This window comes from Odontesthes bonariensis, chromosome 5 (assembly GCF_027942865.1).
Source record: "Odontesthes bonariensis isolate fOdoBon6 chromosome 5, fOdoBon6.hap1, whole genome shotgun sequence".
Lineage (NCBI taxonomy): Eukaryota > Metazoa > Chordata > Actinopteri > Atheriniformes > Atherinopsidae > Odontesthes > Odontesthes bonariensis.
In genome coordinates this window covers 17,346,840-17,366,369 of record NC_134510.1, presented here as the reverse complement: position 1 = coordinate 17,366,369, position 19,530 = coordinate 17,346,840, and the positions used below count along the sequence as shown (strand labels likewise).

The 19,530-nt window shown below is 42.1% G+C and overlaps 1 protein-coding gene across 1 annotated transcript in view; it reads right to left on the bottom strand.

Annotated features, from left to right (window-relative positions):
* dnah5 (dynein, axonemal, heavy chain 5) overlaps positions 1–19,530 on the bottom strand; it is a 103,958-nt gene that overhangs the window by 49,521 nt on the left and 34,907 nt on the right. The window contains exons 35-57 of the mRNA XM_075465094.1: positions 19,217–19,380; positions 18,852–19,008; positions 18,346–18,558; positions 17,870–18,094; positions 16,786–16,958; positions 12,614–12,684; positions 12,211–12,318; positions 11,806–11,993; positions 10,591–10,785; positions 10,041–10,175; positions 9,701–9,808; positions 8,987–9,140; positions 7,162–7,308; positions 5,474–5,715; positions 5,077–5,253; positions 4,390–4,594; positions 4,097–4,239; positions 3,642–3,776; positions 3,254–3,376; positions 2,929–3,142; positions 2,407–2,630; positions 1,164–1,362; positions 884–1,056 (exon numbers count right to left, since the gene is read on the bottom strand). Of these exons, the coding sequence (XP_075321209.1) occupies positions 884–1,056; positions 1,164–1,362; positions 2,407–2,630; positions 2,929–3,142; positions 3,254–3,376; positions 3,642–3,776; positions 4,097–4,239; positions 4,390–4,594; positions 5,077–5,253; positions 5,474–5,715; positions 7,162–7,308; positions 8,987–9,140; positions 9,701–9,808; positions 10,041–10,175; positions 10,591–10,785; positions 11,806–11,993; positions 12,211–12,318; positions 12,614–12,684; positions 16,786–16,958; positions 17,870–18,094; positions 18,346–18,558; positions 18,852–19,008; positions 19,217–19,380 (3,873 nt within the window). The remainder of the gene's footprint in view (positions 1–883; positions 1,057–1,163; positions 1,363–2,406; positions 2,631–2,928; positions 3,143–3,253; positions 3,377–3,641; positions 3,777–4,096; positions 4,240–4,389; positions 4,595–5,076; positions 5,254–5,473; positions 5,716–7,161; positions 7,309–8,986; positions 9,141–9,700; positions 9,809–10,040; positions 10,176–10,590; positions 10,786–11,805; positions 11,994–12,210; positions 12,319–12,613; positions 12,685–16,785; positions 16,959–17,869; positions 18,095–18,345; positions 18,559–18,851; positions 19,009–19,216; positions 19,381–19,530) is intronic.

Sequence of the window (19,530 nt, the reverse complement as noted above, 5' to 3'; positions counted from 1 at the left end):
AAATTGAATGAAGCACAAACACAGTTCCAATATGGTTGGGACTCTGTAAATAAAAACAGGATGCAATGATTTGCACTTTCTCTTGGACCATTTTAAATGAGCTTTTGTCCAGAGAGGCCAGCATAATTTCTGGATTATGTTCACATGTGGCCTCTTATTTGCATGATAGGTTTAACCTGCATTTATAGCCGGAACAGTGAACTATGTTCACAGACAATGATTTCTGGAAGTGTTCCTAAGCCTGTGAAGTGCTTTAAGTTTTTACTTCTACGAGACTCTGCTTCCACAAGTTACTCTCATATCCAGTCATGTTACTTATGTGTTGCCACTTGATCTAATTAGTTGCAAAATGTTACTTCAGCTCTTTCTTTTTAGTAGCAGTTATTTATTCCGGCCATTTGTTAGTCTAAACTTTTTTTAGACATGCTGCTGGCATTGAACTGAAGATGAGCCAATATTTTTCATGAACGAGTAAAATACCTCACTTTCAACTTAATATCTTTTGTATGGTCTATTGTGAATTAAATATTGGTTTATGAGCTTTTAAAATCATTACATTCTGATCTATTCACACAATGAACAGCATCCCAAGCTTTTTGGAACCGAGGCTGTAAAACTGGCATATTTTTTAGGCTTGAAGGCTGTTTAAACATATCTGAGACCTTGAAATGAAAAAAGGCTTGACCAATAAAAGATAACTTTCAGTTTGTCGTATGGTGTATGTCTGTGTGAATATGTTTTTTTCTCCATTGGTGTGTACAGCTTGATGAGCTAACAATAACTTAAAGATCTCTCTCCTAGATTTACACTTAAATTTTCCTGATTTAAAAAGTATTTCAAATCCTGTTGTTTCTTTAATCACACTACTATGGCTCCACAATACCTTGACCAGATGTATCATTGCATCCTGAAAGAAGACCATGTCCATGCCAGTACCCCTGATGCTCTCATTGTAATGGAACAGGAACATGTTAAGACGGTCCTTTAAGCTCTCAAACGATTCGATTGGCTCGTACACCTTGGGCAAATCAAAGTCTGATTCTTCTGGCTCTTCCCCTGTAAGGAAAGTCATTTCTCATCAAAATGACCACATCGCAAGTCAGAGGGAGAATCAAAACACTGATGACATCTTCCACTGACATGTATTCTTATTTCACTGGTACCTGTGGCTTCAGGGGCATCTCGTAAGAAGTCAACAAAGTATCTCTCCACTCCATAATCCACTATACTCTTGTGCTCCTCCCCAAGCTCCTCTTCCACCAGGTTTGCCAGTTCTTGGTCAAACCACTCCACGTCATCAGGCATTGTAAATCTATCAGCTATGACACGTTTGCACTCGTGCTTCCACAGCGCCAGCAATACCTAAGAAAAAAAACAGGAGCACAGCCAGTATGGCAAATATCATTGACAGGAAACGGTTTTGTTCTTTAAGGGAATTATTGTACTGGTTAAGTGATGATTTTACACCACTGCATTCTGGTTGACATGTTTACTTGACTGATTGTCGTCAGTTTTACTGTTATGGAGTCATTTGTTTTGGTCTACCATTAGGAAAAGACTCTGATCTTTCTGTCAGGCTCTTTACTACTTTTGAAAAACAAGGCTCATGACTGAAGAAGGCCGTTCTAAAATGACCACCATTCTAATGGTCATTTTAGAATGAGTTAAGTCTTATTGGATCTTCAAAAAATTAAATGAGCTGCCTTTTATCTTAGGTTCAGAATCAAGAAATAACCTTTTAACACTGCTACTACTTGTCTGACTGTGCGGTATGGAAAATGCTCTGGTGCAGATATGGGGACTCTGCAGCAGGTAGTTAAGTCTGCACAGAAGATCACGAGCAGCAGCTTTCCAACAACTGAAGAAAGATATTCAAATTTAGATCAGTAAATATAAGTACAGAGTTATCAGTATTATGAAGGAATCTTCCCACCCTGCTCATGAACTATTTAACTCTCTATCTGCAGGATGAAGACTGCACTGAATAGAGGCCAGAACAACCAGGCAGAAAACAACTTCTTCCTGTAAGCTGTTAGTAAGCTGCTACTCACCAATGCTGCCAAACACTCGCCTGTATAATATTGCAGTATTTTTCATGAAAGAGTCAACAAACTCTTCTCATGTGCAATAATACTGTCGTATTTGCAATTAGATTTATCATTACTCAGTTGCACAGTTATGCTCCACTGTTGAATTTTTCTAAACTGCATTTTTCAAATTCTGCTTGGCTGTCTTTTATTACATTGTGCATAAGATATGTTTGTTTTTATTTTCATTACTCTGTATAGAGTGTTCTTTATCCACTGTAGATTTAGTGTCCAACTGTACTGCTGCTTACTGGGACCTCAGCACTTTCAATCCCTTTCATGTCAGCCATGTAGATGTGATGTTGAAATGTTTTGTCACCTGGACAGAATCGACCACATCAGCGGTCGTGATGAGCATGCCTTGCCAAACCCTGGACAGATCTCTCAGGTTGAAGATGTAATGGAACTTTGCTGGTGTTGGAAGCATCTTGAGCTTGATCAGCTGCCAGAGATGGCGAGTCAGAGGCACCAAGCGAGGCACGGTGCTCCGAACCTCCTCATTAAAACCGCGATGTGCGCAAAAGTGGCCCTCACCAATCACACCTGGGTGATAAGGTTGGTGGTTTATTTGTTAGAAATTTCTATCAGCAGTAAATTATTCTTAATGCATCTGGAAGTAATTCCCCTGGTAAATCTGTCTGTTAATCACTGGAGCAAAAACACATGACACTGTCCATTAAATTACTTTGCAAGAAAATTTATACTTTTCATTATTATTGCCCTTGTTCACTGCAGTATTTTCATCTTTTCCCTAAGATGACACCAATTTAGCATAGAAATTAGAAGTCAAATGTTCTGATGTAATTTAAAAATTCATTGATTCTCACACACTTTTACCCACCAAAAATCTTATCTATGGACGCATTGGAGGGCAGAGTACAGTTAAAGATGGAGAACTGCCTTTTCAGTCTCTGTGGAATGTCATTACGGCCTCCTCCTGGATGAATCATAGCTGCCAGGAACTGAACATCAACAATATTGGTGAACTCTCCTGGTTTCTCCAGATTGAAGAACCCATTCTGCTCCATCAGCTGCCTGACAATCTCATTAGTCACCTACGATGCAGCAAACAAAGTAAGCTTAAAAGTGTACATCACGCTAACCATATTAAGAAAAATACTCAGTATTAAAGATGTTTTAAGACTCTTTTTGTGGAACTCTCCAACCTGGTCTCCCCACTCGTTTATGACAGGCATGTTGATATCGTCTATAAAAATGGACATTTTCTTCCCTGCAGGGGGACCATAAGTGGTCCCCATCCTCTTATCCACGTAGCTCTCGACAGTTCTCTAAAAAACAGCACACAAAGGGAAAAGACAATAAAGTGATGGACATAGAAATAGATTTCTTAAGTGCCGCTGATACATAAACTACTGGGATTTTTCAGCAATGAGCAGGTAACAGGCAGTCCAGTCATTAAGTACTCAACAACTTAAGACAAGTCAAGATATACAGTCTGTTGAGGATCCAGCAAATACAAACACGAAGAATGAGGCAGTAAACTGTTACATCCAAACCAATTAAGAAAAAAGTGAACAGGCTGTCCAGCTTTACCTGGAACATGAGTGGTGTGGTAGCAGAGGAGAAGTTAAGACTCTTGCCCATGTGGGTTTCAGGGTCATACTTCGAGATGTAACCCTTGATGATTACGGTTTTGGCTGTTCCTTGTTCTCCAATCAGCAAAACAGCCTATAAAAAGAACAAAAAGAACATTTTCAATCAGCCTTAATTATCTTTAAAGAATAAATCTGTCTGCCAAGATCATGCACCAAGATACCATTATGTTTTAAATAGAAACTCTAATGGCTGCTAAATACTGCTGGCTACAGCTCCCTCTTGATGTTGTGCCACACGAGGGGTGAGTCAACATTTTGGTCAATAAAACCACACATTATGTTGGTACAGAAAGACGAACGTGACACATCTGTTTTCATATTTCAAAGCTGAGGGCTGAAACTTTTTTTTTTTCTGACCACAGACATTTGGTTCTTCAGTTGAAGTGAATTTACCTTGCCCTGCTTGGCAATGGTCTGAATTAAGAAATCTGTCCTAACATTGTCCACATTGGGGACCAAGATGGAGCTGTATTCTGGGGTGAGGTCAGATCGATAGACGTATTCCTCAACTCTGGTGCTCCAGTGGACCCAATGACCTGGAAAAAAAGGCATTTACATGTATCAGAAACAAGACAGTGATGCTTAAAAGTAATCTTTCGAATATACAAGATTTCAATTGATATTTCTGCTCGTAAAGGCACAGATTCTGTATTTTTTTTGGCACTCGTTCATAAATGCATGATTACCATCTGCTGTGACATAGTAGTCAAACATAGTGTCCTCGCTGTCAGGAGGAATGTCTGGCAAATTTAGACAGATACTGTCGTTTCCTCTGAGCCACAACTCCATTTTCCTCCGGTCTTCCAGCTCAAGTAAGGCACCAGTGCTCCACATGAGAGCAAAGACATAGAGTCGCTCCAGGTGATCTCTGGATAACTCGCCACTCTGCTCCTGTAAAGGGACAACCATGTCAGATGAGGGACTCTGAGGAGTGATGAACCAAACCAAAATATAAAGACAATAAGGAGAAAAACTACATTTATGGAAATCATTGGAAAATTAAATAAATTTGTCCAATCTTTTTTCATGGTTCATTGTCTTTACCAAAAAAATTAAGATTCTAAGCACTCTTGAGAAGTTTTTTTAAGTATTGTTCTCTATTTTTCATGTCATTACTATGCCTTTGAGTGCATGAATAATATTTATCCTGAGCAAGTATTTGATACAGATTTACAAGACCATCAGACTATTTTTCTTTGAGCAATATGTTTTTAAATATATAAAAGCTTTTATTCCATGTGCATTTTCAGTTTTAACTTGAGCAGTCCTTTGTTGTGTGATTGAGACTGAAGCACTTGATGAAATATACAGTGTGACCCATACAAGTGCAGTCTGTTCCCGTGGATGGAAATTCAGACAAGCTGTAACTTTACCTTCGGCAGAATGAGTCCCTGCAGCATGTTTATACACTGCATGATGACAAAGGCCTCTAGCATGTCCATCTTGAACTCTAATGACTGTACACTGAAGCGGTACAGCTCGGAGAAGGAGGAAGAGAAGAGCTGCCTGAGTACCTCTGCCTCCTGGGGGGAGCGTTTCTTCAACCAGCCCTGAGAGAGCCAAGCACACCACTGTGGTTTGTTGCAACTGCAGTAATAATACTATTTTCAAACAATCTCTTCATCATTATTAACATTAAAAATTGCCATGTTGTGTGTTTTTTTTCAATTTTTTTTTTTTGATGCAGTAGAAATGTCAGCAGGCCAAGATAATTGACTACTAATTGAAACTGTATTTGTAAATTGATTAGGTTTTTTTTTGTTTATTCACCTCCAATATAGGGCTCCAACTGAGCACAGAGGAGCTCATGAACACCATGCCATTGCGTGACACAGTAGCTGGAGAGGCGTTGTCAATGTTATGTGGCTCAAAAACCACCTTACAGTTAGGAGCCATTGGTATGCGATCTCCGTTTGCCAGTGTAAGAGTTCTGTTGTCGTCTAAAACTGAGTTTAGGTTTTCAATCCAGATGGCATCAACAGGTCCATCCAGAACAATCCAAATGTGCTCTCCTGGAACAAAGAACAGGGTACACATGTGTGAAAATGATACATTCGATCCGATCGACTTGGTGCTGTAAGACACAGCTGGAATGAGCTATGCCTGTGAATATGCATTTGGTGCAAACAAGAACTAAGGTTTTTTTTGTTCTCATCTCTTATTCATATCGTCAATTTGGATGCAAATGAGAGATGTTGACTGTCAAAATAATACAAAGTAATTGCTGGTCATTAATGGCTTTGGTTCACACTCCCATGAAATTATTAAGCTCGCTTGGTGCATTGAAAATGTTTTATTTTGCTTCGTAATCATTGACCTGAATATTCTAGTCCTGAACCAACAAAATAATTCATAATATCAAAAATGTACATAAATACAAGCCAACGGCAGCTTTTCATGCAGAGGTTAAAAGAAATGAACACTGTAGTCATGAGTTGCAGAGCCATTACAACATGGACAAGTTTTCTAAACTGAAATCCTCTAAAAAGCAACTGGGCAGCACAAGTAAACAGGAAACAGATGCAAAGAAGCGAATTATAAACATATGCAACATATCCTAGTTAAACATGCAAAACACAAATACAAACCAAGTATGTCAGATGCATACTTGACATATTCAAGCCAATCTGCATTCATAATGTTAACAACATACATCTGAAAACTGTGAGTTTAAGTTTAGGACTGAAAAGAGAGATAAAAGAAAAAAAGTATTGTTTTTTTTTTTTAAATAAGGACGCAAAAATGTATTTTTCACCACAGCGTTTTAGCATGCTTGAAATGGAATTCACCAAGTGTCTGAAGGAAAAAACTGGGGGAAACCATACGGTATGAGGGGGATTTTTTTTGAGAAATCTTTTCTCTCATGTTTTCTCTATTCCTTTGATGTTGAAAGGATGCTGTTGTGAAACCATGCTTCATCAATTGCCACTTAAATATCCAATAAAGGTTTTGTACATTTTCCTATCGACCTCAATAGTCTTGATTGAATATATTCAAGTTTTATTGTTCTCAGTATCATATTTCTGTGGACTGTACAATCTGCCATTTCTATGTTGAAAATAGTAAAAATATAGTCAAATTCTTGGCTATGTAGGTTTCTCCAGATTTATTTCAACTGATATTATTTCTTGCTTTCGTGGCAGTTTTATATTTGAGTCTGACACACAGGAGATAGCATTTATAGAAAAGTTTAATTGTCATCTGTTTGTTGCCGTGCACACTTACACATTTAGGGCATACGGTTGTCAATTCAGATCAGACCTTGTTATAATACATACAGCGTCTATGTAAAATTCAAGCAAGCCATTTCTTAACATGTATAACTTTTTATTTTCTATTAAATGTGGGCCTTTTAAGATTTTTAAAGCATCTCAGGGTGACCCTCATCCACACATGGGGTCTTCATTTTTATCACTGTCCAAGTGAAAAAGAAACATTGAATAAGAAACGTTTCTGACCTTTCTTTGCTCTCAGTGTTTTCCTCCAAAGCGTTGAGAAGATGCCATCAGTCCAGTCATTTGTGGCCACATCAAGTCGGCCAAACATTTGAGGCGCAGTGATGGCTTTGGGGTTCATTCGCATCTCTCTGTGCGGTTGACCACACTCTGGGAGAAAAAGACATTGATCGAGACATTTTCTGCATTTAAAAGGCTGGGAGCCTTCCATGTGCTTTGCTTAACTGCTGTGTCGTGGCTGCATGTTTGTATCCGTAACATCCGACCTCTCGGGTTGTAACCCATCTGCGTGGCAGTAATTGTCTGCACAATTGTTTTTAAACACGGAGATGACACTGATAAGTAGCATAAATGGAGTTTTGTGTGATGGTTGATAAGACTCAGAAGTGAAAGCATGAAAGTTTCCCTGCTGTAATTTGAAAGCAGTGACATACACCTGCCAAAATTAACTGAATAATCATCATAAAAGGTTAGCTGTATCTTTAATGTCTGACATGTTGAAAACAGGGCTGCACGGTGGTGTGGTGGTTAGCACTGTCGCCTCACAGAAAGAGGGTTCCAGGTTTGATTCCTGGCCGGGGTCTTTCTGTGTGGAGTTTGCATGTTCTCCCCATGTATGAATGGGCTCTCTCCTGGTACTCCAGCTTCCTCTCACCACCCAAAAGCATGCATGTTGGGTTCATTGGTGATTCTAAATTGTCTCTAGGAGTGAGTGTGAGTGTGGATGGTTGTGTGTCTCGTTTGTCTCTGTGTGGCCCTGTGATGGATTGGTGACCTGTCCAGGTTGTACCTGGTTGTACCTTCCCTTCGCCCAATGACAGCTGGGATAGGCTCCAGCCCCCCCGCGACCCTAAATTGGATTCAGTGGGTATAGAAAATGGATGGATGTTGAAAACACTGAAACTATTGTGAAAGGTGAATTGTTGCTGATATGAGGTCAAAATGAAAACCAACAAATGTTTTTATTGTCTCTTTGGCTGAAAAACGCCTCCATGATGCCAACTTCACACAGAAATAACAGGCATAACGCCGAAACTTTAGATATCATGTCTGCAGCATCTCCAGCTGCCTCATACAGCTGACGTGGATGCTCTCATCTGTTAATGCTGAGCTCGTGCCCATTCCCTGTGTAAAAATATATCATCACACATATTGTTCTTAAGTTCTTTCACCAAAATAAACCTACCGCTTTCGTCTTAATTTAACCAAGCAACTCATTAAATTGGTAAGTTTTTTTTTTTTTTTGCATTTAATATATAGCAGTAATCTATCTTAAGTTGATGTCTCACAGAGTTGAGAGGTATCAGCAAAGAACTTATGCCATCTTTAGCTTTAACAGTTTCTATCCTTTCACTCCTGATGTTTTGTTCAATTATGTTCTTTGGCACCTCTACTTGCATACACAACTATATTTTCTACATAAGCACTTTACTGCTCCAACCAGCTATTTTTGTGTCTGACTTTTATTACATCAGGCCACAGACCACATGCTTAAGTTTCTTGGATAATCAATGTTTCTTCGTGAAATTGCAAATGTATCCAAAGAACTGCTCCAACATCTAATCAACTCATCTGCTGCACATTAGGTACCTGTGGTGTTGAGTATGAACAATATATCTTTTCTTAAACCATTGTGTTTCAAAGTCAAAGATCGTGTCATGATGAAATGCTGGCCAATCACAATAGATATAAGAATCAACAACTCTTAACTTTAAAATTCAAAGGGATGAAAGTTGATTTTCCCTCTTGTTGTCTCTCACAAATATGTACACAAAAGTTCCAAAAACAGTCACCTTACTACAACTTTGTGTCATGTACAAAATCTTACCTGTCATAGCTCTCATTAGTGTATGTATACACGTTGTCTTTCCAGCACCACTTGGCCCCAAGGCCATCATACCATGTCGAACCCTCTGAGTCTCAAACAGCTGGATGACCTTTAGCTTCCAGGGAGGGTGGATGATCAGGCCTGCATCCTCGACCTGCAAAGAGTTATACATCTAATGAACAAGATTAAAACAATAAATGTTTAACTGCTGTGCCTAAATGTATACCGAGTATAATGTCATGTTCTGAACTATACCATTAAGACCTTCTATTGTGCCAAACTTTAAATACACAGAGAAGTGTACATTTCAAGAGGGGTGAAGCTCAATAATCCAAGAAAGGAAAAAAAGCAGGTATTTACAGACTAAACATTTTACTGTATCTCTTACTTACTATTTCTTCTGCACAGTGTTTTTCACAGATACTTAGGTTAGACCTTTGACAGAGAACAAATGGCACCATTTGTATCCCTTCGGGTGCTATATCTTGAGGCACTTAAGAATGACATGAAAAATACAGCAGTCTCACAAGCCATTAAGCTTTTGCCCGGTTTTATTGAGCTTCTTCCTTCCTCTCTCACCATCTGTTTACCTTTTTCATTGTCCTTGTTAATGCTCTCTCTTTTACTATTCCTGCATCCCCACAATCCTACTGCGATTTTCAGAAATTCCACTTTATTAAAACAAAGATAAACTTGTGCCTCACTCCCTCATACCTGTATGTCAATGGCAGCCTCTAGTTCAGGGTAGCCTGCTTTATCCAGTTGGATGCCTGGGAAAAGGTCCTCAATCAAGCTCAGGAAGAGTGGCTCATCCTCATCGATCTTATAAACACACGTGCAGGATGTTCACACATTTGCAAAAAACAAACACAAAACTGCTAAGATTTATTTGTTTTCAATCTATCTTTAATATTCTGTATTGTGATTATTTTACAACTAAACAGACACATGCACTGCGGTAATTGTTTAAAATCAGACAACTTCTTTCATAAAAGAAAAACAATGAAAGAAATCGTATCTGCTTGAAATCTAATTGTATATCTAAAAGCCTGACCAGTTTGGAAAGGTTCATGTCCCTAAGAACCCTCATGACAATGGTGGACTCTGTGTCACTGGGGTTGGCTCGCTTGGCAGCTCCCAGAGTTCGCAGAACTGACAAAATGTTCCGCAGGCCAAAGTCATAGTGAACCTGGACAAAAACGAGTAGCATTTTAAGTTCATTTCAGTCTGCAAACAGATGAGTGAAATGCTGTGGATGTGTAACAGGTACTTCTTCTAAAGTTCTAAACCTCCACAGCAGAGTTCACTGGCATTCTGCAAAGCCATTCAGTGTCTTTATATTTGATGAAATCAAAGCCAAATGGAGGAGAAAACTACCAACACACCCACATCTATTCTACAGGCATCGTACTGTTCTGATGATATTCTATTGTCTATTGTCCATACATTCAGGTGCTATGCATACCAAATTAGCAGGTGGGCTTAGAGAAGCCTGTGGTGTTTACACATCTGTGATAGCCAACCACATTGTACTTGTAGTGCTTGTGGAGTATTTAAAAAAATGTTGTTGTTTTTTTTATTTTTTTATTTGTATTTTCTTTTACCTGTTTAGAGAGTTGCTCCTCACACAGCTTGTACAGAGTGAAGAACTTGCGAGCCAGCTCCATGTTGTCTATAAATCCACAACTGGCCAGTTTTACCCTTATAATGATCTGACGGTCAGGAACCATCATGGCTACAGAGCGGAAGTTGATCTTGAGGTTTTCAGGAAGCTCCTGGCGACCTGCATAACCTGGGTTCTGATTATTGGGGGGGGGGGGGGTGAATAAATGTTACATTGTAAATCGTATTGAATCAAATTGTTGGATTTCATATCCTACAGCTACAAAAAACATTAAAAACATACACAAATATGTAGACAACACATGAAGTACAATTTCTACTGTTTGTCACATACACATGAAAGCCACCAGGAGTCATGCACGTACTCATGAGGATCAATGATCAAGTTAAAACTGGTGCATAATTAAAGTTAATTTCCTTCAGCTAGTGAAATCCCTATGGACAACGCTTAGACCTATTTTTCCAGAGAGCCTGATTTTGACTTCTGTGTATAAACACAAGTGTACACACACACACACACACACACACACACAGAGGTAAAAAGAATAGATTGATCTCTGACCCTCTAACCAAAGAAAATACTTGTCCTTTTGTCCTCTATTTAATGACTTGCCTTAGAATAGCAACTACACCAAGGAAATGATGTGATCAAAATATCACTATGTGAAAGGTATGATTGTGAACATTTGGCAATGTTACTAAAAAGAAGCAGACCACTTTTTAGGAATAGATTATTCATAAAACTGCCTTGCAAAATAAGACATTTATTTTTAAGGTCAATGCGATTTATGTCCACTGATTAATTCTTGTGAATAGAATGAATAGCATAATGCTCTCTATAGAAGAGCAAGGTTTTTGTGTTAAGCGAAGTTAATCTCTTTGCTGTAAATCCAGCAGCTAAAGGCTGCCCCAAAAGGCTGATGATCTTGTCTTCAAGAAAACAAGATATTGATTAAGTCGGACAGTTTGACAATGAAGAGCTGGGCGTCAGGAGGTGTGTTGTAAAGTGGTTTGCAGAAGAGGTAGCAAAGGTAGGCAGGGGAAAGCAGTTCAAACAGACCACTCAGTATGTGATTTACGGATTCAATTAATAGAACAAATCAACCAATGAACCAAGATGTGAACTGGGAGTTAATGTGTTGCCTGCTTGAGCAACCCTTCTGGTGTTTTGATACCAGCATTATCTTGTCACTGACCATTGTAAGGAAGATCCCAAACTCTGGATTCATGTCAACATTGTCTCCATCGGTGAAGACAAAGTTTTTGCGACGTTCTTTCTTACAAGTAAGAACTATTGCAATTTGCTGGGCTGCCACCGACAGAACTGGGAGGTCAATGCGGTTGAACTCATCAAAACAGCCCCACGAGCCAGACTGAGCCAGACCTGAAAATGAAAAACACAACTTATGAGTACTATTACAAACGAACATATCCTAATCTTTTAAATATTATAAAGCTACTCTCTTCTCTTTATACATCTATAATTAATTATGGGGAAAACTGCACAAATTTAGTTCAGATCTAGAGCAAAAAAAACGGGCACCGAAATATGAGAAAAATAATAAATAAACAACATGTATTATTTTGCTTTGTGACTTTACCTTTGAAAATTCTTCCCAATCCTCTGAAGTCCATCTGGTCAGAACAGTTGAAAACCACAACATATTTCCCCAGACAGCGACCCATGTCCTTTGTGGTCTCGGTCTTGCCTAAAAACAAAAGATGTATATCTTCCGTATTCTAAAATAAAATCTAACCATGTTTATGCTGGCAAAAAGATTCTCCAGAGTACCCACTAAATTTAACAAAGTGGTTCTAAACTCAGATGGATACTGACTTTTATCCTCTATGGTTCTTCATTTGTATGAATCGTAACTGTTTAGTTCCGTCCTTTATCAAACTATACGGCACCACTGCCGTGCCTATGGCCCAGCTGATGATTGGCAAATAAATAAACAATACAAAATTTAATAAAAAATGTGAAAACAATTCTTTAAGTCTTACCTGTTCCTGCAGGACCAGCAGGAGCCCCACCCATACTCATACAGAGAGCCTGGGCTAAGGTGATGTAGCACCTGAGAACAAACAAATGTTCATGTTTTCATTTCCTAGCCGTCTTTCTATTCTCTCAAATTTAGCTTATCACTCCACAAAGCTACAGCAAACATGATTGTCTGCAGGGAGGTTGGAGGTCAGACAAAGATAGAGAACACTGGCCTTGAAACTAATGAAGACTCCTTTGCTCAAACATACTTCAACAAGAAGAATGACTGACCAGAGAACCTGACCCTTGCCTCTGGCTTAACATGTAATCATGGTAAGCTGTGCTGGCAACATATTCAACTTTGTTCAGAAAACATACAGCAAATCAGATTGCTATGATTAGGAACAATGTCCAGAGTAGATTTTTTTCTCAGCTTCATTCTTTTGCTTCCATGTACAACAGTACAAATCATACTATTATGTATTTTTAAACCTGATGGAGTAGCAGGGAAGAGGAAGGACAGACAAGATGAAAGAAAAAGGACAGAAAGAGAAAGACACTGTTCTTTAAAAACATGTACTAACTGAGGAGAACGGATCTGAAAGTGTAACAGGCAAAGAAAAATGGCGGCGAAAACACCAGGGCTGTTTGGTGCCTTTTGTCCATCCATCCATCCATCCATCCATTATTTTCCGCTGGTCCGGGGATTGGGTTGCGGGGGCAGCAGCTTGAGCAAAGAGACCCAGACGTCCCTGTCCCTGTTCCACTTGGGGAAGGATCTCATTCCCGACCCGGAGAGAGCATTCCACCCTTTTCCGGCCAAAGACCATGGTCTCGGATTTGGAGGTGCTGATTCTCATCCCAGCCGCTTCACACTCGGCTGCGAACCGCTCCAGTGAGAGCTGAAGGTCACGGCCCAACGACGCCAACAGAACCACATCGTCCGCAAAAAGCAGAGACCCGATTCTGAGGTTGCCAAACCGGACCCCCTCAACGCCCTGGCTGCGCCTAGAAATTCTGTCCATAAAAATTATGAACAGAATCGGTGACAAAGGGCAGCCCTGACGGAGTCCAACCCTCACAGGAAACATGTCCGACTTACTGCCGGCAATGCGGACCAAACTCTGACACCGGTCATACAGAGACCGAACAGTCCATATCAAGGGGTCCGGCACTCCATACTCCCGGAGCACCCCCCACAAGAGTCCCCGAGGGACACGGTCGAACGCCTTCTCCAAGTCCACAAAACACATGTAGACCAGTTGGGCGAACTCCCATGCTCCCTCCAGGATCCTGCGGAGGGTATAGAGCTGGTCCACTGTTCCACGGCCAGGACGAAAACCACACTGCACCTCCTGAATCCGAGATTCGACTATCCGGCGGATCCTCCTCTCCAGTACCCCCGAAAAGACCTTACAAGGGAGGCTGAGGAGTGTGATCTCCCTATAGTTGGAACACACCCTCCGGTCCCCCTTTTTAAAGAGGGGGACCACCACCCCGATCTGCCACTCCAGAGGCACTGCCCCCGATGTCCACACAATGCTGCAGAGGTGTATCAACCAAGACAGCCCCACAACATCCAGAGCCTTGAGGAACTCAGGACGGACCTCATCCACCCCCCGGGGCCTTGCCACCGAGGAGTTTTTTGACCACCTCGGCAACCTCAGCCCCAGAAATGGGAGGCCCCACGTCCGAGCCCCCTAACTCTGCTTCCTCATCGGAAGGCGTGTCGGTAGGATTGAGGAGGCCCTCGAAGTATTCCCCCCACCGAGTCACGACGTCCCTAGTTGAAGTCAGCAGAGCCCCGCCCTCACCATACACGGTGTTGACGGTGCACCGCTTTCCCCCCCTGAGCCGCCGGATGGTGGACCAGAATATCCTCGAGGCCGTCCGGAAGTCGTTCTCCATGGCCTCCCCGAACTCCTCCCAAACCCGAGTTTTTGTCTCAGCAACCGCCGAGGCTGCGTTCCGCTTGGCCTGTCGGTACCCATCAGCTGCTTCCAGAGTCCCACTGGCCAAAAAGGCACGATAGGACTCCTTTTTCAACTTGATGGCCTCCCTCACCACTGGGGTCCACCAGCGGGTTCGGGGATTGCCGCCAAGACAGGCACTGACCACCTTACGGCCACAGCTCCGGTCGGCCGCCTCAACAATGGAGGCACGGAACATGGCCCATTCGGGCTCAATGTCCCCCACCTCCCCCGGGACATGGTTGAAGCTCTGCCGGAGGTGGGAGTTAAAACTCCTCCTTACAAGGGATTCCGCCAGCCGTTCCCAACAGACCCTCACAATACGTTTGGGCCTGCCAGGTCTGACCGGCTTCCTCCCCCACCAGCGGAGCCAACTCACCACCAGGTGGTGATCAGTTGACAGCTCCGCCCCGCTCTTCACCCGAGTGTCCAGGACATACAGCCGCAAGTCCGACGATACAACCACAAAGTCGATCATCGAGCTGCGGCCTAGGGTATCCTGGTGCCAAGTGCACATATGGACACCCTTATGCCTGAACATGGTGGACAGTCCGTGACGAGCACAGAATTCCAACAACAAAACACCACTCTGATTCAGATCGGGGGGGCCGTTCCTCCCAATCACGCCCCTCCAGGTCTCACTGTCATTGCCCACGTGAGCATTGAAGTCCCCCAGCAGGACGAGGGAGTCTCCCGGAGGAGCACTCTCTAGTGCCTCCTCCAGGGACTCCAAAAAGGGTGGGTACTCTGAACTGCCATTCGGTGCATAAGCACAAACAACAGTCAGGACCCGTCCCCCCACCCTAAGGCGGAGGGAGGCTACCCTCTCGTCTACCGGGGTGAACCCCAATGTACAGGCGCACAGCCGGGGGGCAATAAGTATGCCCACACCTGCTCTACGCCTCTCACCGCGGGCAACTCCAGAGTGGAAGAGAGTCCAACCCCTCTCGAGGAGGCTGGTTCCGGAGCCCAAGCCATGCGTCGAGGTGAGTCCGACTATATCTAGCTGGAACCGCTCAGCCTCGCGCACCAGCTCAGGCTCCTTCCCCAGCAGAGAGGTGACGTTCCACGTCCCAAGAGCCAGCTTCAGTAGCCGAGGATCAGACCCCCAAGGTCCCTGCCTTCGGCTGCCGCCCAGCTCACACTGCACCCGACCCCCATGGCCCCTCCCACGGGTGGTGAGCCTGTCGGAAGGGGGACCCGTGTCGTTTCTTCGGGCTGTGCCCGACCGAGCCCCACAGGCACAGACCCGGCCACCAGGCGCTCGCCGGCGGGCCCCACCCCTGGGCCTGGCTCCAGGGGGAGGCCCCGGTGACCCGCGTCCGGGCGAAGGAACACGGTGTCCAATATTCTTTATCATCATAGGGGTTTTTATGAGCTGTTCTTTGTCTGGTCCCTCATCTAGGATCTGCCATGGGTGACCCTACCAGGGGCTTGAAGCCCCAGACAACATAGCTCCCAGACTCATTGGGGCACGCAAACCCCCCCACCACGGTAAGGTGACAGCTCATGGGGAGGTGGTGCCTTTTGTCTGCTAATAATTTCCTCCCTGCTGCTGTCCCTTCCTATCTCTTTCTCATTGTCTCTTTTCGTTTTCTCACTCCTCGCATCTTTCCCCCTCCCTGTGGTTAGTCTGACTCTGGTTGTTGGCATATTTCGGCATCCTTTACTCTGTCTGATTCCTTTCTCCGCATCACTCAACTTATCTTTCAGTGACAGAGGTGATGATCACTGTGCAAGAGTGCCCCCCCTCTCCCCTAATTTTATCTCCAGCCAGGGCTTCTCTTTAGTTCTGCAATACAATTCCAGTCATTACTCCCCCAAAGATATGGTAAATTATACAATACAAACTTATTGTATTGTGAACATTTCCACAGTATATACAATTACCAGTGCCACAGCAATTTAATAGACTACAATATTGCTGTGTTAATGCCTTTTCTGGGTTTGCAGCACGATGACAAAGGTCATGCTATTTAAGTTCTGTCACTCCTTTTGAAAGGCTGCTATATCGGCTTGAGGCATGTAAACAAATTGCAGACTTAGTTACAAAAGATAGGTCTTAATTTCTCCACAATTATTCTTGTTTGTCTTGTTTTTTATCTTTGCAGAAATGGCACAGGGTGCTGCATCCTGAGAGTGCTGTGGGCATTTTTTTTTCATTTTTTATAAGACGTTATGTGTATTACAATATGTGTATGCCTTCAAGGAAGGTCCTTTACCTGTCAGTCAAAGGTGTAATGACAAGTCTTTCTGTGCAGCCCAAGAATTCATTCTGGTAGACAAAGCCTACATCTGTGATGTTGATGATCATCTTGTCCGAGTCCTCATTGAAGTAGAAACGGCACTGCTTCAGCCACTCAAAGTCATTGGGGCTTTTCACATGCAACCGGCACTAGAAAGAAAAAGGGTAAAGATATAAAAGAAACAGGAGCAAAGAGGGAGGGAGGAGGGATAAAAAAAAGATGGAGATAAGGGAGAGAGAAGACATTGCAGGTAAAAAATAAGAAATTGAAGGGGCACAATTAAGAGGATGATGTGAGGTGAGAGATAAAAGCAGGAAAATACAGGAAAGGAGAGGTGAAAGGACAGGATGCATGAGGAGGCATAGAGTGGTTATATTAAAGAGTTAAAAAAGAGTAAGGTGAGGATGAAAGGAAAGAGGTTAGAGTCCATGAAGAGAAAATGGATTGGATGGAAGGTAAAGAAGATGGAAAAGAGAGAACAAGGAGGAGGCAAGTCAAGGAGACAAAGTGAAAGAAGGATGTGATAAGGACAGAGATTGAACAAAAAGAGGTAAAATGTGTAAGGAGAGACAACATTGGGACAGAAGAGGGGCAAAAGTTAAAATATATTGTGGAGTGAAAATAAGATAACAGGACAGTGAAAAGATGTTCAGGAAAATTGAACAGGACAAGGGTAAGATTAGACAACAGGATGATATCAAATTAATAGAGATTTGGGAGGATTAAATACAAATGCTGAAAAATGTGTCAAAATAAAATCGCTTCATCTTGGAGAGCAGAAGCAATATAATGTGCCTGTAGCTTAGATTCAAACATAGCCCTTTCTCTGTGCCTAAAAATGACTTGGCGACATGGTTTTGTAACAGCATCTATTCTTTGCAAATAAGCACAATTTGGTAATCTGACATCACAGTCCTCAAGACTTTAAACATCAAACAAAGTTTTATAAATTTGTTGCTATCTTCAACTGGACATTTGTAATACATCTAAATCTGAGCAAAGAAAAATGAATAATTCAGTGTACTTTGGGAAATTCCATTGGAAAGTGAAACACACTAACCAGATCATCAAATATGTCCCTCTGGTGGACATGGATAGTGATGAGGGTCTCGTACTTGGTCCTCTCCACAGCCTCCAGATCTCTCGTGGTCATGTCAATAAGTGTGTTAAGCAGATCCAAGAAGAGCTGGTTGGTTTTAGGCATAATGCGACGATCGTACCGCGCATTGGTAAGAGCTTCCTCAGAGTCCCTTGTCCATATCATCTGGATACCGAGTAAGCCTACCTGGATTCAGCACAAGTCATAATGTGACCATGGTTTTGTTTAAGGAATACTCGAGTACTTTAGAATTGGTCTTCCAATATGGAAATATATAACAATCCTGCATCCCCTCGTGATTCTCACAGAAAATTTATTTGGCAAATAAATAATGCTAATGAAAAACATTCAATTTCATGTTTTTGAGGAGTATGCAGTCTTTGGCCCACAGAGACATACCATGGTCCACTACTGGAAATGTTCTGGGTATGACTTACTTGAGCGGGATAGGAGTTGAGAAAGTCAATGAGCTGGAAGCCAGAGTCCTGGATGGCCAAACCAGCCTGTCTAATCACCAGGTGCAAAGACCTCTGGGATTCTTTCAGGAGAGCATTTAGCCACACCTCCACGTTTCCTTCTGCTGTGACGGGCCGCTCCAGCTCCACGGTCTCCCCCTCTCGTGATGACACAGCCAGAATACGGTCATATATCTAAAAAAGGTGACATGTTTAATTTATCAAAATAACATGTTGACTATTCTAGTTTTTCATTAGTATGTAATGTACACACAATATTCTACATTACACAACTCAGATGAATTCAGTACAAATTTACAAATATAGTACAAATTCAGTTTTCTTGCACTGCATCTTATTCCATCTCTTTATTTTTCTGACCTTTCTTTGCTGCAAAATCTCAAATATGGCACTGTTCTATAACACCAACTTGGCAGAACGAATCTACTGTAACGCAAACAGTGAAAGCATTTTTCTTTAAAAATCACCTTGTCATGGAATTTGACAGATTTGATGTTGTCGAAAACATTGAGAAGATGGGCCTGGATGGTGTGGGAGTCCGAGGCCTGACCCAGGATCTCCAGCAGGGCAGGGTCAGATACAAAGAAGAAACGTGGAAACAAGAGACGCTTCTTCTCCAAATAGCTATTTAACCACACGATAGAAAAAAAAAAGGTTTCTGCAGTAGTTGATGACAGACAACACAACAAATAAGGTAGTTGAGAGTACAACATAAAAAGTTTAAATCACACTAAACGCTCTCTACAGGCACCTTCCCTTTCAGAAGTTTAGAATATTCACATGTCAAACTGTGTGGTATGAGTTGAGTAGAAATTGAGTCTTTTGTGCTCACCCTGTGAGCGACTTCTGGCAGATCTCCAGCTGTTCAAGTAGATGAGGAAGCAGCTGTCCCATGGTCTCATCTCCCACACACGACTGTACAACATTGGGCATTTCATGGGCCCGCATCATGATCTTCACCCAGGATTTGTCAATGTTTGAGAAACGCTTTGCTTCCTGAAAAGATTGACCCAATCATACATACTGTAAACTACACTTGCTAAAAATTGACTCGCCTTGTAAAAAAAAAAAAAAGCTTATTCAAAAAAATCAGAAACTAAAATATTTCTATGATGGATCTGTTTTGTAGTGAAGATTCAATGAAAA